The sequence below is a fragment of the Salvelinus alpinus genome, chromosome 28 (genome assembly GCF_045679555.1).
Source record: "Salvelinus alpinus chromosome 28, SLU_Salpinus.1, whole genome shotgun sequence".
Lineage (NCBI taxonomy): Eukaryota > Metazoa > Chordata > Actinopteri > Salmoniformes > Salmonidae > Salvelinus > Salvelinus alpinus.
In genome coordinates, this window is record NC_092113.1 from 31,647,633 (window position 1) to 31,664,174 (window position 16,542).

The 16,542-nt window shown below is 41.1% G+C and overlaps 1 protein-coding gene across 2 annotated transcripts; it reads left to right on the top strand.

Annotated features, from left to right (window-relative positions):
* Positions 1–102: 102 nt before the first annotated feature.
* On the top strand, positions 103–12,950 carry LOC139557686 (cyclin-T1-like). Of its 2 annotated transcripts, none has more exons than XM_071372777.1 (9): positions 103–1,565; positions 2,955–3,036; positions 3,183–3,311; positions 7,783–7,843; positions 8,571–8,633; positions 8,829–8,874; positions 9,104–9,267; positions 9,362–9,432; positions 9,549–12,950. In XM_071372777.1, exons 1-9 carry the CDS (start codon positions 1,396–1,398, stop codon positions 10,848–10,850), a joined length of 2,088 nt encoding a protein of 695 aa, XP_071228878.1. In that variant the 5' UTR covers positions 103–1,395; the 3' UTR covers positions 10,851–12,950. The 2 variants fall into 2 exon arrangements, with proteins under 2 accessions (XP_071228878.1, XP_071228877.1); XM_071372776.1 differs by having other exon boundaries at positions 8,571–8,632; positions 8,819–8,874.
* The last annotated feature ends 3,592 nt before the right edge of the window (positions 12,951–16,542 follow it).

Genomic DNA, 16,542 nt, shown 5'->3' on the forward strand with positions numbered 1-16,542 from the left:
TGATTATCATCTAGTTGTACCAAGTGGAGTACACGGCCTGGTAGTGTAACAGTATAACTTTAAACCGTCCCCTCGCCCCGACACGGGCGCGAACCGGGGACCTTCTGCACACATCAACAACGGTCACCCACGAAGCATCATTACCCATCGCGCCGCGGCCCTTGCAGAGCAAGGGGAAACCCTACTTCAGGTCTCAGAGCAAGTGACGTAACCGATTGAAATGCTATTAGCGCGTACCCGCTAACTAGCTAGCCATTTCACATCCGTTACGCTAGCAGGGCACCCGCCTCATTGGGTCCCCCAAGATAGCGGCCTGAAACAGCATGCTGGACCATGTGCTTACATTGCCAGACCTGTGAGCTGACAAGTCAGGACCTTTCTCACTAATCAGTATCAATATAGGAAGCCAGACAAGTAAAGGGAAGAGTTTATGCAGCCTTGTCTCGTTGACTAGACGCAACATAGTGAATGTAAATCCGGGACCCCCTCCCACCCAACAAAAATAAAGTAGGTGGGGTGGGAGTATAACGCAAACGTCTAGCATCCTAAAGGTTGAGTTCAAATCTCAGACATTAGCATTTTAACTACTTTTTAGCTACTTTGCAACTACTTAGCATGCTCGCTAACCCTTCCCCTAACCTCAATTCGTATCATATGTTTTTCAAATTCGTACCATAAAATGTATGATGGACATCCACAAATTAATACACACCAAGTGACTCGGATTTACATACAGGATAATATGAAATGTCCTGACGCCGGTTTGGTTTGTGAGTATTGGGTCATTCTGCTGAGTAGTAATAAGAATAGTAATGGATTTATTTTAAATAGCAATTTCTAAGAAGAATCTCGGTCGCTTTTAAAATCGAAGCAAAAATGTTGGATTTATTGGGCGATGTCTTCCACACCTTCAGATGGGCCGTTCAGAAAGGCTATCTTGAGCGGAGGGAGCATTGATACAGCCAGGCAGGGAGGTAGAAACACTCGGACACAGCAGGCCCCGGAGTTCTTCATAGGAGACATGGTCGTCTGACGTTCACAGCTCCTCAATTGGTAGACTGAATTATCCACTACTGAAGGGTGGTTATTCCGCGACTGTAAAAGCGACCAGACCACCACACCTGCAATAATACAAAACAGTCCCCAGACGAGGCGATATTCTGCATCCCACGTCCAAACCGGGAATATGTTATAGATTAACTCACCCTTGTCTGCTGATTGTAGGCCCTTTGCATTTACTTTTCTGTCAGGCCATGGACACCAGAGAGGTTTCGTTTATTTGCCGCAGATGTTTAGAAATTATGTTTAGGGACACATGGCATACGTACGCCATCCACACCATTGACGTCAGTTCCTGTGACGTACCACGAGTCTAAAATATTGTCCTTCTCAGTAATGGCGGCTTCGTTCCCTTCTCCTTCTGGAACAAACAACAAATGGTACTTCAGCCGAGAACAGATCGAGAATAGCCCATCTCGTCGTGCGGGGCTTGATCCAGACAAGGAATTATCCTACAGACAGCAAGCCGCGAACCTTCTACAGGACATGGGACAGCGACTCAATGTGTATCTTTTTGTCGGGCCGGGGACAATTTGTGCCTGCTAACGGTTAGCTATCGAGATTGATGCCGGTTTGGCTAGTTGCTATCTTATATGGATACTATATTCATGTTAGCCTATTTATTAATCTGTGTTGTGTACAGACTGGTGTAGTTACTAACTATTTGTAACAAGCAGCCCAGACTTGCTGCTGTGACTCGCAAGGGCCAGGGAATTGTGTTCTATTAGCACAACTAGATAGTTAGCCTAGCCAGTTAGCTAACGTTGTGTGTAGGCCTCGCGGCCTAGGCATACGCTTCCTGCGGAGAACAAAAGCCAAGCAGGGGCCGTTTGTCAAAGTTATTTATTATTAACGGGGTTCAGGTGTATTAAACACGTTCTTATATTTTGATAAAAGCATTGGTTTTGTTGGCCATAGTGTTAGGGTGATATCAAAGATATGTGGCGCTGTTGTGGGAGCTAAGCTGGCAAACTCTGCTATTACGAGTGGCTAACTAGCTAGTAGGCTAAAAACATCCTGGGACAAGCGAACGTTAACTGGCGTTAATTAACTACATAATATAAATGGTATTGGTGAGGTCCAATGCTATAATGTGATAAAATGCCCCTGTGTATTAAAGCTTGTTAGTTTCTTATTTCTGATACCATGTCATTGGCTTCTTCGTGGCCATTTATTAATTACTTCCGTAACTACAACAAACTCTGACCCAGAAAGCCAAACTGGTCTCAGAGTAATTCGTATTATTCTGTACGTAAATCCAAGATGCATAATTTAGTATGATATGTTACATTTCGTATGGTATGTATTAATTTGTTAATGTGCATCATCCATTTTGTATATGTTATTAAATACAATTCTTAGCAAAACGTACAATATGTTACGAATTCTAGCTGGGTTGCATACATTAGCTAGCTCACTAATGTTAGCTAGGTTAGGGTTATGTTTAGGAGTTAGCTAACCCTTCCCATGGCCCTGTAACCTAACATAAAAAGTAGTTAAAGTTGCTAATTAGCTTAAATGCTGAAGTTGTCCGTGATGAGATTCGAACTCGCAACCTTTGTGTTGCTAGACATTTGTGTTTTACCTCACCCATCCAACCATACTAAATGGATTGACTCGGATTTACATACAGAATCTGAAAACTCAGACCAGGTTGAGAATGCTGTTCTAGCCAGCTAGTATGTTGTTCTAGCTAGCCAGTTATGTCCTACTATGTACCATCAGTCAACAATAGGAGTAGTTACAATAGATCACTTAGCTACACCCACAACTAGCTAGTTTAGTTGAAAATAAGTTGGTAGCTGCTGTTACATAACATAACTGTGATTTCTCAAAAAATACTTTGAGTTAAATCTCACTGAGATATTATGTTATCCTTAACCCTTATGCATCAGGTCCCAGCTAACAATTAATACTGCTATTGTGTATATGCACCGATTCTACATGATCCAGTCCTTCACCAGGTTCCACAGAAATGTAAGTACTTTTGCACACTGACAGCCTCCCTTGCACAATTGTGTCTTGTAAAGTTTTAATTAAATCTTATGTGAAATGCATAATGCGTAGCACTAACAAGACACCAGTTTTGATCAAAATGTACAATGTTTTTTTTTTACCCCTAGGTCATAGCTCCAGCAACACTGTTCCTGGCTGCAAAGGTTGAGGAACAGCCCCGCAAGTTGGAGCATGTTATCAAGGTGACCCATGCATGCCTCAACCCTCAGGACCCTTCACCAGACGTCCGCAGTGATGTAAGTCTCCATGGTCTGACCACTCCACTTCAAACTCACTATGAAACTTGCAGTGTGATCCTCTGACCACAAACTGATTGTGTAGATCCAGTGTTCTATGTTTTTTGGTATTTTTAAACACCCAAAGTACGTACTTGTGTCAATATGCATGATGGTAGTTGCATCATAACTGTTTGACATTGATTTCTCCGCTTGCAGGCTGTTGGAGTGTTATGATTATTTATTTTTTGATTAGATATTGCTTTATTTGATACAAGTTCTGGCAAGAAACGGAGCAATAACATTTAATGCAACTTGACTTTAAAGTTCTTGATAACATTTGAAGTGGTCTTGATATCTTTTGTGAAAAATACATAGTTCCAATACATTCTCTTTCACAGGTTGTGAAAGAGGGTGTTGATATTCTCCACACACTCACCATCTTCCTTTCAGACTGGGAGATCTGTAAACAGTTCTGTCCATACCAGGGGTTGGAACCAAAATTATTTTCCAATTATTTTGTTCTGAACAGATTTTTTAAATTTTTTGTCTCAGCAAAATAAAGTTCTGACCGGGTTGAACCCCACAAAAAGTGCTGGTTTACATAATTCCTTTCTGTTCCTTTTTTAGCCTGTGAAATCATTTTTTATTTTTTACATTTATCTCATAAAATTTCTTTACCAATCAGTGCAGATCGAGCAGGCAAGCTAGTTGTTTACATGCATGATGGACAGACAAGTGTAGCCTATGATGCAAATGCGACTGAAATTTTGCAGGTGTGGGGTGGAGGAGGCTTGAAGCGATGGGCATCTTGTTATGCATAATCTGAATTGGGTCCACAGAATAATACTTAACTTCTTAGTGATCCCTTCCCGCTCAGATCCCGGTAACGGGATTGATTTGACAACATCCAGTGAAATTGCAGCGCTCAAAATTAAAAAACAGAAATACTCATAATAAAAATTCACAAAACATACATGTATAATACATCAAAATAAAGCTTGACTTCTTGTTAACCAAGCCGCAGTGTCAGATTTCAAAAAGGCTTTACGGCGAAAGCAGACCATGCGATTATCTGAGGACAGCACCCCTCATACAAACACATGAAAATCAAATTTCAGCCAGCCAGGTGCGACACAAAACTCAGAAATAACAATATAATTCATGCCTTAACTTTGAAGATCTTCTTCTGTTGGCACTCAAATGTCCCAGAAACATCACAAATGGTCATTTTGTTCGATAAATTCCTTCTTTATATCCCAAAATTGTACATTTATTTGGCGCGTTTGATTCAGAAATTACACCGGTTCCAACTCGCCCAACATGACTACAAAGTATCTAATAAGTTACCTGTAAACTTGGTCCAAACATTTCAAACAACGTTCCTAATCCAAACTTAGGTATCGTAAAACGTAAATACTCGATAAAATTTAAGACTGAATAAACTGTGTTCAATACCGGACGAAAACAAAGTGAAGCGCACACCAAAAGACTAGAGTCCACCTGGAGTGACACATGGAAAGAACAGGGCTACTTCTTAATTTCTCAAAAGAAAAATATCAACCAATTTCAAAAGACTTGACATCTAGTGGAAGCCATGGGAACTGCAACCAGATTCCTATTAAAAAGGGCTTACCATAGAAAACTAATGGAAAAAACATTGATCTCAAAAAAACATTCCCCTGGATGGATTGTGCTTGGGGTTTTGCCTGCCAAATCAGTTCTGTTATACTCAGACATTATTCAAACAGTTTTAGAAACTTCAGAGTTTTCTATCCAAATCTACTAATAATATGCATATCCTAGCTTCTGGGCCTTAGTAGCGGCAAGTTTTCTTTGGGCATGCTTTTCATCCAGACGTGAAAATACTGCACCCTATCCATAAGAAGTTTTAAGAGGAGCGGCTTCTATGGAGGAACTTTAAATGTCCTTTTGAGCTAGCTAGCTAGATAACAAGTTGTGTGTGTGCAGTGCGGCACCACATTTGTAAAACATGTTTTATTATTTTTGTGGTTAACCTTTCTGGGAAGGTGGTTCTGCTAGCGGAACACCTGACCTACAGCCAGTGAAATTGCAGTGCGCCAAATTCAAACATAAATCTCATAATTAAAATTCCTCAAACATACAAGTATTATACACCATTTTAAATATAAACTTCTTGTTAATCCAACCACAGTCCGATTTCAAAAAGGCTTTACGGCGAAAGCACACCATGCGATTATGTTAGGTCAGCGCCTAGCCACAGATAACCATACAGCCATTTTTCAGCCAAGGAGAGGTGTCACAAAAGTCAGAAATAGCATTAAAATGAATCACTAACCTTTGATCTTCATCTGGTGGCACTCCCAGGACTCCATGTTACACAAATGTTTGTTTTGTTCGATAAAGGTAATCTTTATGTCCAAAAACCTCATTTGAAATTGGCGTGTTATGTTCAGAAATGCATTGTCTCAAACAAACATCCGGTGAAATTGCAGAGAACCACCTCAAATTACAGAAATACTCATCTTAAACATTGATGAAAGATACAAGTGTTATACATAGGTTTAAAGAAACTTCTTGTTAATCCAGCCGCTGTGTCCGATTTCAAAAAGGCTTTACGGCGAAAACACACCATGCGATTATGTTAGGTCAGCGCCTAGCCACAGATAACCATACAGCCATTTTCCAGCCAAGGAGAGGTGTCACAAAAGTCAGAAATAGCTTTAAAATTAATCACTTACCTTTGATCTTCATCTGATGGCACTCCCAGGTCTCCATGTTAGACAAATGTTAGATAAAGTGAATTTTTATGTACAAATGCCTCCTTTTTTGTTCAGGTTTAGTTCAGTAATCCAAATGCACAAAGTCCAGACGAAAAGTCAAAAAAGTTCTATTAAAGTTCGTAGAGACATGTCAAATGATGTTTCTAATCAATCCTTAGGGTGTTTTTATCATAAATATTCAATGTTTCAACCGGACAATACTGTTTTCATTAGAGAGGGAACGAACGTCGCACGCATAGCCACGTGCGATAAACAACTCATGGCTTTCAGCTGAGCCACTTGCTTTGAGTGGTCTTATTCTCTCCCCTTTCACAATAGAAGCCTGAAACAACTTCTAAAGACTGTTGACATCTACTGGAAGTCTTAGGAAGTGCAATCTGACCCCACAGACACTGGATATTTGATAGGCATTCACTTAAACTACAAACCTCAGAATTCGCACTTCCTGGTTGGATTTTTCTCAGGTTTTCGCCTGCCATATGAGTTCTGTTATACTCGCAGACATTATTTTAACAGTTTTGGAAACTTTAGTGTTTTCTATCCAAATCTACTAATTATATACATATTCTAGCTTCTGGACCTGAGTAACAGGCAGTTTTTTTATTTTTTTATTTTACCGTTATTTTACCAGGTAAGTTGACTGAGAACACGTTCTCATTTGCAGCAACGACCTGGGGAATAGTTACAGGGGAGAGGAGGGGGATGAATGAGCCAATTGTAAACTGGGGATTATTAGGTGACCATGATGGTTTGAGGGCCAGATTGGGAATTTAGCCAGGACACCGGGGTTAACACCCCTACTCTTACGATAAGTGCCATGGGATCTTTAATGACCTCAGAGAGTCAGGACACCCCTTTAACGTCCCATCCGAAAGACGGCACCCTACACAGGGCAGTGTCCCCAATCACTGCCCTGGGGCATTGGGATATTTTTTAGACCAGAGGAAAGAGTGCCTCCTACTGGCCCTCCAACACCACTTCCAGTTTACTCTGGGCACGCTTTTCATCCAAACTTCCCAATGCTGCCCCCTATCCCAATCCATCAAGGTAACTAGGCCTATAGTATTCTTAACTATCATTGCAAAAATTTATCCATTCTTCTCTAGCCAATTACAAATCTTTCTCCCTATCTTCTGAATAATGCTTCTAATGTCAGTACCGTAGCCTATGCTTCAGAGGGGGAGGGGCAGGTAACCGGCACAGGCAAAGATTTTTAGGTTGCGAACAGACACTGGAATAAGTTTCTGAGTGACAGTGAGGGCTTTGCATGGACGCTTTGTTGGGGGACTAGAAGAAAAGTGCCTGGAACATAAAATAGTGTTATTAACCGGTTCCCATGCTTTTAAAATAATGGTTTTGTTCCGGAACAGTGGATCATTTTCATTCCAGGTTCCTTGAAAATACCATTATTTTCCGGTTTTCGGTTCTGTTCCCTTAATAACCAGATCCAACCCCTGGTCCATACTCACTGCTTTGATCTGTAGAAATTTTAAAGCTATCCTGCGCTTTGGGGTTTTCCTTTTTCTCAATCTTACCTTTACCATCATGCTCCTTTAAGTGCTTAAATTGTTATAACAAAGTAAGAAATTGGGTGTTCTGAGGCAGTTGTACCTCCGTGAAGGTAAGACTGCGTAAAGGGAAAGCAAGAGGTGTGAGTGAGACATGAGGGGTGAGAGAATGCCTCCTAGTGAGTAATGCCTGTCTCCTGCCTGTCCTCTCAACCTCAGGCTTACCTGCAACAAGCCCAAGACCTGGTCATTCTTGAGAGCATTATACTCCAGACCCTGGGTAAGTTGGGATGGACAAATGAATGGGGTCTTTGATTTCATCCCAAACTAGAGAGATGTGATGCTTAATAATATAATAATTAATATTAACCTCTTGACCTTAACCTTCTTGTATACAGCAGTCTTTGAGTAGCAGTCCATTCCATTGGAAGGTCACATCTAGTCTTCCATGCTCACTTTATCAGTACTGTCTTGCATTTTCGGTTCCCCTCTGTTTTCGTCATTAACTTTACAACGCAGCACTTTCTTTTACCTTTTCCTCTTGACTTTAAGCCATTCTTTTGAGTCACGTAATTGTTGTGATGGAAGATATGTTGGTTGTAATCACATTAGAGATAGTGAATTTAGTACAGTATTGATAGAATTTGGATGGCACAGTAAAATGCCCATTCACCACCTATAACCCTTGTCTCAATGACTGGCTTAAATGTTAATGCTAAACCTCTAATTCTCAACTCATTTACATTTGTCTTATACAGGGCCTGTCATCTGAAGATCTAAAGCAGTGCATTCATTCACTATTTACTGTAGTTTCATAAGACTTTGGTTTTCAGGGAATTATTTTAACGCTCAGTGAGAATACTGAGAGTTCAGTAACTATTGAGCTGAACCTATTTTGACTTAACACCCTCAGGTTCCCATAAATCAGGATAGAAGATTCTAGAGTGTTCTTAGAAATTTTGTTGCTCATGAAACCTTTTGTCTCCACTCTACCCCCTTCATTACAGCTTTTGAAATCACCATTGACCACCCACATACTCATGTTGTCAAGTGCACCCAGCTCGTCAGAGGTAAGAATTAACAAACCCCCTTTCTAGGCTACTGGTGAAGTTTCAGAACCCTAGTACTTTCACTTATAGCATAAATGGTTCTTACCTATTTAAATGTATTATTTATGAGTATTTTTATTGCATGTATTTAATGCCATTATTTTGAACGCAGCAGGTTTTAATTGTATTTTCTTGTTTCTCGTGTTGTTGTCCCAGCGAGTAAGGATTTGGCCCAGACCTCATACTTCATGGCTACCAACAGGTATGCTGTTCACTCTGTGAACTCTGAGCTTTACATTTTTCAATTCAATACAAATGCAATGCAACATTGTCTAAACTGAAAAAGGAGATGTTCTTATGACCTGTATTAGAATGAAATCACCACCCATTGATGAGATGCACAGTCCTTTTTCATGGTATTCTGGAACTGAATCGGTTTCTTCTCTTCCCCCCCTTTGGATGGTTGATCTGGGACCCAACCTGCTGTGTAGCCTACACCTGACCACATTCTGCCTGCAGTACAGCCCACCCATAGTGGCCTGCGTCTGCATCCACCTGGCTTGCAAGTGGTCCAACTGGGAGATCCCTGTCTCCACAGATGGCAAGCACTGGTGGGAGTATGTGGACAATACTGTCACCCTTGAGCTGCTGGATGGTATGTTTGAATTGCATTTTGTGTGTCTGCAGATGTTGGTTATATTGTAAGGAAGTGAATTGCAGAGCCCCTTGTAATACTTTGTTACCCACAGAGCTCACTCACGACTTCCTACAGATCTTGGAGAAGACACCAAGCCGATTAAAACGCATTCGCAACTGGAAAGTAAGTTGTAGTTTGTAACATACTTGCACTGATTTTAAATTCTCATAGCTCCATTTCATTCAGGGTATTTCCTTATATTGTTCCTTAACTCAGTGGTGTCTTGTCTCTTGCTCCAGGCGGCAGGTCAGACAGTGAAGGGAGGGAAGTCTAAGGTGCCAGAGGACGGGGACCAGACAGATTGTATGATGAGCATGATCTCCATGTCGTCCTCTGAGACCACGCTGGCCAGCCTCTCCAACCCTTCCTCTTCATCTTCTTCCTCATCCATGGCTCCCATACTACTGGAGCTCAAGTCGACCCTGGGCAGTGGCTCCGACCAGCCCAACCACGTCGAGCTGCACGCCCCAGCCAAGGTGTCACTGAGTGAGTACCGGGCCAAGCACGCTGATGTCCTGGCTGCTCAGAAGAGGAAGCTGGAGAACATGGAGGCCAGCGTGAAGAGGGAGTATGCCTCGGCAGCCCAAGCTCTGATAGGCCAACATCAGAGGAAGGAGAAGTACCACCGTGATCAACAGCAGTCCAGCTCCCACCATTCCAGCTCAGCCTCCTCTGACCTCAGCAGCCCCTCGCCCATCATCCTCAAGATCCCCCTGGAAAAGGAGAGGGGCGAGCGCAGCTCCCTGAAGATGCGCCTCCCTCTGGGGACTGGGGGGGGAGGGGGGCACAGTGGAGGAGGGAACAGAGGAGCCGGAGGAGAACAGGACATCAAAGTGAGAATCCGGGTGCCTGAGAAAGTACGCAGTGCAGGCTCGGGAGAGGAGGGGGGCAAGAGTAGGGAGGGCAAGCATCGAGAACGCTCCCACCACCACCATCACCACCACCACCACCATCATTCATCGTCGTCTTTGAGCGGTGCTTCCGTCTCTTCGTCCTCGTCACATAAACACTCAGCCAGTGCTGCTGGAGCTGTAGGAGGAAGTGGTAGCAAAAAGACACCCAGTGACTCATCTAGAATGAGCTCCTCTTCCTCTGCGTCTCGAAAGAGGACACACTCCACGGAGTCCCAGGGATCCCACCCCTCCAAAGTCTCTAAGTCCTCCAGGAACTCAGCCCACCAGCTACCTGCTCTGTTAGCCGCCTCCAGTGCACACTCCCTGGGGGCGCAAACTGCTGAGATCCTCCCATCCCTGGGTCTCCCCTCCCTCCACCAGGGAAACTTCTCTCACTCCAAGGGGGACAAGACTGACACTAACGGACACAATGCAGGCGGGGGAAGCCAGTCAAATGAGTACCAGGACACATTTGAGATGCTGAACTCTTTACTGAGTGCTCAGGGGGTCCAACCTGCTCAGCCTCCCATGTTTGACTACCGGTCTCAGTACGGGGAGTACAGATACAGCGGAGGGTCCAGGGGGGGCTCTCGACCACCACCCCTGCCTGCTGAACCGCCACCTCCGCTACCCCCTTTACCAAAATGATCCCTGATGAAGGGGTGAATTACTGACAGTATCTGTAGATGCCTCCACATCCTTCCTTAAGACATTTGCACTGTGACTTTGGGTCCCTTTATGTATTTGAATGAATCATGTTGTGGTTTTCAACTTGACAGCAAAGAAATGTACTTCCAATACATACTTTTCAGTGATGCGTGTACAGAAGTTTCTCCCTTGTTACATCATCATATCCAATACATCTGTGGGGCAATAACAGGTGTGAAAGAAAACAAAATGAATTTATTTATAAAAAAAAATGTAAATACTATTTTTGATGTTATTCATTTTTGTATTGTGATATGAACTCAAATCCAATTTGATGGAATGACTGGACCTGATATTTTAAACATGGCTGTTTAAGTCATTTTGAATGCACAGTAGAAGAAACAAACTTGTCTGCTTCACTTCTTAAATTGTGTAAGTCTCGCTAACAATTCGTATTTTTCAGAATGTTTTTAATATACTATTTATTATTACTGTTGAATGCAATTAGAACATTTTGCCAACTGCCTCCCCCGCGCTTTCTGCTGTGTCCTGTTGAACTGAAGGATAGTTGAGTGCTTACACAAGTCTATTTGAGAATGCATGTCTTCAAAGCCATCATTTTAAATGTTTTTGTTGAAAAAATAGTCACTGAATCAGATTTTTGCCCCCCCTCCATTTTGTCTATTGTAGTACATTTTTTCCCCTCTGCATTATTTGCAACACTTAATTAATATATAATGTAAAATGACTTTAGTGGACAAAATATTTTTACATTTAGTTAAAAGTTGCAAAAAATACTTGAAATTTAAAGGAACATTTCAGTTTTTCTATTTCATATTCATCTCCAGCACCACCCCAACATCAACATGTGAAAATGGTGCATTTTCTTGTAGTTAAAAATAGAGGAATATAAGTATTTCCAATGAATATGCAATGCCAACTCATATTTGGTTTAAATCCAATGATGCATATTAGGAAAACTTATCTTCCTCTTTTAATTTTTTACATTTTTACTACAATACAGAAATGTGGCATTTTTACATGTTGATTTTGGGTAGATGCTGGACATGACAAATATGAAGTTTACTTTACATTTTATTTTATTTCCCTTAAGGCTTGTATTTTAGTTTCTAGATTTGAATGTGTTGCAGTCATTGTTTTAAATGGTTGTAAAATGTTAGTCATACTCAAATAATTACACTAACGTACAGAGTTTATACTACAGTACTTATCTACATATTCCTACACATTTTGATAATGGACTGATTTTTGTCTTAGTGCTTTGAACAGAATTCATAGTGTTGCTTCCACTACTGTTTTAACGATAACTGATGTCTTCACTCGTACATTTTGAATGCAACTGAAATTGTATTTTTGTGAGATTTTGGTAAGGTGCATAATCTTGTCTATATTATTTAGATAATTTGTTTTTCTGGTTTCATGCCACACCATATGGTTGCTTGTGGCGATCACACCATGTTGTTGCTTGTGGCGATCACACATGCTCAACTGAGGGACTTTAGAGGTTTTAACATAAGAACATCTCCGGTACCACTGTGTCAACCATCACAGTCAACATTTAATTTCAGTGAGAAGGACCTGTTCAATTAAGAGAATCTTTCCCTTCATGTTCCAGACTTGCTGTTTGTCATGCTTATTGGTCAAACTGGTATAGTCTTTCTCCTTAAATCATGTTTAAAATTGTATGATAGTGGAAATGGGCTTGAACTTAGCTCTGACATGTTTCAGACCGTTTAACAGAACTCTCTTTGTCCAATGGATGGGTTAGCTGACAATGTCACAAAAACGATGCACATGCTTCAATGGGGCAGAAGTCTGTGTGTTGTGATTCTGGATGGCCAGATGGCTAGAACCAATACAAGAGGCTGCCATGTGGGGAATTGTAGGTGGCTCATTTCAGTTAGTTTTCTTGTTCTTGTTACCATGTCTTGTTTTTTAGGTGTTTTGACTGATGTCACATCAATGCTAATATGTCTAAACTTCACAAGCTAGCTAACCAACAACTGTAACAATGTATTTGAGAGACAAGTGCTCATTGTGCAAATGTATTTATGTTTTCAATAAACATTGGAGACTAAATATAGTTTACATGTCAACAATCTAAGCCAACCCTGTCTGTTTTGCCCCATAGTTGTGCACACATTGCTTTTGTTGCTAAACAACCAACCAATCTATAAGCTGCCAATGGACAATTAATCAGCTGGAAATCATGTAAAACAGCTGTGGCATACTGATTTGATGTGGTATTTTGCTATTGATTGGTTTTGTATATAATGGAAAGAGTTGACATTATGGGAGCTGTTTCCTAGTACTTTAACTGATGCATTGAGGGAACAGGTGTACAGTTCTACTGTTTCTACAGTCTGCTCAGTTTCTACAGTACTTGAGCCCAACCATTGATTCTTGTCACTCAGGTAAGCCTTTATGATATATGAAGAGAAACACATGGATATGCTTTAAAATGCACTGAATCTTTATCCCAGCAAGATTGTAATCAAACAGAATTTTTTATTGTTAAAACTGAGGAAATTGTATTTTGTATTACCAGGAGCATTATGCAGCATTATGCTTCCATTCTGTGTTTTTTATTATACGATAAGACACACATTGGTACTATATTAAGTTAAGGATCGACTGGGACTGATACATGGATAACTGTATGCAGTCTGTCTTGTGTGAATGCTTGTTGAACATGAATGACTACAAAATAAAGCTGATATGAAAATAGAAGGAAGACATGCAACTAAATGCAAAGTCACAGTGCTACTCATCTACTTCATAAACTTTTCCAAAAGTTGTATCAGTCTGTACCTATTGTCACATCTTGTTAATGTTGTCGTGGTACCACAAACTCAGGTCTGGAATAGGAATGTTTGGGCTATCTTTTGTTTAAAATGTATCTAAAAGTCTGCATTGTTTTGTTGTGAACACGGTTATTTAAAAAAAAATGTGTTTGATATAATCCCATGTCAATAAATGTTTGAAGAAAACCCCCTTTCTAAATGTTCTTGTGTATCTTATCACGCAACAAACTTGTTTTTACAGAAATTACACTGAGGGGGGTGCAACTCAATATTAGGAATACGTTCCTAATGTTTAGTATATTTAGGCAATATCGTCCGAGGGGGTGTGGTGGGTTGTTCTTAGGCTAGATGCATTGAATATCTCCGCTTGCTCAGATGTGGGTTCTCTAACTTGACAGAGAGGTCTTTCAACCAATCGTGTATGTCACACCCACAAGTCTACACCAATCAAAGCTCAAATGGGGCTGGTATCTTCTCAACTCAGCAGGTGTGCGGGGAAAAAGGTGCAGTGTGCTTTTGATAATTGGTTAGGTAACGACACGGTAAACTCCTCGTATCAACCAAAATTCTTTTTAAAATTAATTTTCTTGTCCATTAAGTTATTTTGGTTACATCAGAGGGCAACTGTACATTGACAGCGAATAAATAACTATTTTGCTACATAGAGGCTAACGAACGCTAAACAAACATAGCTACTAAAGCTAGCTGGCTAGCAAGCTAACAAAAAATCTACAGTTCGCAGAATTAGCGCTAAAAAAAGAGGCGGGCCTGTTCCATGTTGCACGTGATTGGGTTTATGCAGGATCATCATAAAGGTATCGAACAGTCATTCTGATTCCCATGTAAAATAGCACTTTGAGGTACAAACATAGCAGCCATAAAAAAAAATGTTACGGATAGAAATGCTCAATTTAAGTAAATTTTTTCCTCATTGCTAACTACCTTAATTTAGGGATAGGCCTAAGGTTAGCAGTGTAGTTAAGGTTAGGTTTAAAATCACGTTTGAATAGAATTTGTAGAAATATGAAGGGTTTATGACTTTGTGGCTTTGGAAACTAGTCATGACCCTGAGTGGGCGGGGAGTTTGTATTCTTGTGCTTGCCTTGACTGTCAGCTCTTTGAAACGCCTATGTCAAGAAACTTGGATGCAGTAAAATCAATTTCAAGAAAATCTGGTGATGCACAAAGCAACTCAAAGCACATTTTAAATTGCAGTTTATTATACATCTCCCATTTGGCATCTCGTGATGTGGTTCACAGAAGTAATTACATGACAACTCCCGCAGTATAGCTATATTAACCACGCCCCTCTGCAAACATGCCTTCTCTGATGTTGGTTACAAAGCGGTACTTATTTAAATTGGGTAAGGGAATATTATGTTACCGTTGGTGTATTAAAATGAGTGTTAGGGTGAGTCATCCTCTAAATAAACCCTCCTGAATCCAAGAATTTGACATGGGGAGGGGACCAGTAACTTTATGATTTTAGCTTTATCAATGTACAGGGTTCGCACAAAGTGCTTGAGGTGCTTAAAGTACTTGGATTTGGCACTCTGAAATTCAAGTAATAGAATACCTTAAATCATATAATTTCTCAAGTTGAATTAAAATGAAAGAATAGAAAATGATAAAATATGTTAATCTGAAAAATATTAGAAAAGTATTGGTTTTATGAATACATTTCCAGACTACAGAGTTTTATTTTCTAAAGTGTTTTGCGAGCTGGCTGCCAGGCAAGCACGCTCATTCTACCCACACTGCCACATACACCGAACCCAAACCGGCTGTGCACGTGCGCCATCGTGCATACATTTATTTTGTCCCCTCATACCCTGACTACACGCTCTAGTCGCGTGCAATGCAAAATAAATGTAGAAATCTATGTTATTCAATTATTGCACCCACACTGCTTGTGCGCGTCAATGAGCGTCTGCGTTGCCAAGGACAAACATAGAAGTCCTTTCTATTTCTGATGCAGATTGCGCTGCAAGTCCTGCCTCTCCCATCTCCTCATTGGTTTATAGAAGCAGGTACCCACGTGCCATCTCCTCATTGGTTATACCCACGTGGGTGATTGAAAGATGAACTGTGTTGGTAATACTGTAACGACCCTGGGTTTATATGCGTGAAAATCGACTGCTGCACGAGCATGCTTTTGCTGCACAGTCGATAGCGCGCCGGACCTCGGGCTAGAAGGTCAAGGGTTCGAGACCTGCTCCCTGCTGTTTCATTACGCTGGTGTCGGTAATGATCGGACCTTGCATCCACGACAGTGCGTGTGCTTGGCCGATGAGCGCATTCCTGTAAGATGTAGAGTCGCGAGGACGCACTCTTTGAAAGGAGGGAGTAGTGTAACGACCCTGGGTTTATAAACACGGAAATCGACTCTGCCGCACGAGCATGCTTTTGCGGCACAGTCGATAGCGCGCCGGACCTCGGGCTAGAAGGTCGAGGGTTTGAGACCCGCTTCCTGCTGTTTCATTACAATACTATTAGTTTAGATGCCAATCAGCATATAAATTCAAAGATGAAAAGGCCTGGAAGGAGGAGAGATGACTAGAAACGACTAGAAAATATTTTGTTGACTGTTTTATGTGTGGATTAATTGTCGGAGTAGAGGACCTTGTGCATTTCAGGTAAAATAACAACTCAATGTTTATATCCCAGGACAAATTAGCTAGCAACAGCAAGCTAGCTAAATAGGACAAATTAGTTAGCAAGTGCAAGCTAACTAGCTAGATTGCCATAAATGTGTAATGCTTTTTGACCTGTCCCCAAATTAATGTCATTGGTTCAGAGTTTGTTTTGATATTTTAACCTGCATGTTGTGATCTTGTTTGGTGTAGGGGGACAAAATACATTTATGC

Coding starts and splice junctions, on each gene's coding strand:
- LOC139557686 (XM_071372776.1), top strand. CDS start 1,396: ATGGCGGCTTCGTTCCCTTCTCCTTCTGGAACAAACAACAAATGGTAC. Junction 8,633..8,818: donor AGTGCACCCAGCTCGTCAGA/GGTAAGAATTAA, acceptor GTTTCTCGTGTT/GTTGTCCCAGCGAGTAAGGA. Junction 9,433..9,548: donor AACGCATTCGCAACTGGAAA/GTAAGTTGTAGT, acceptor CTCTTGCTCCAG/GCGGCAGGTCAGACAGTGAA.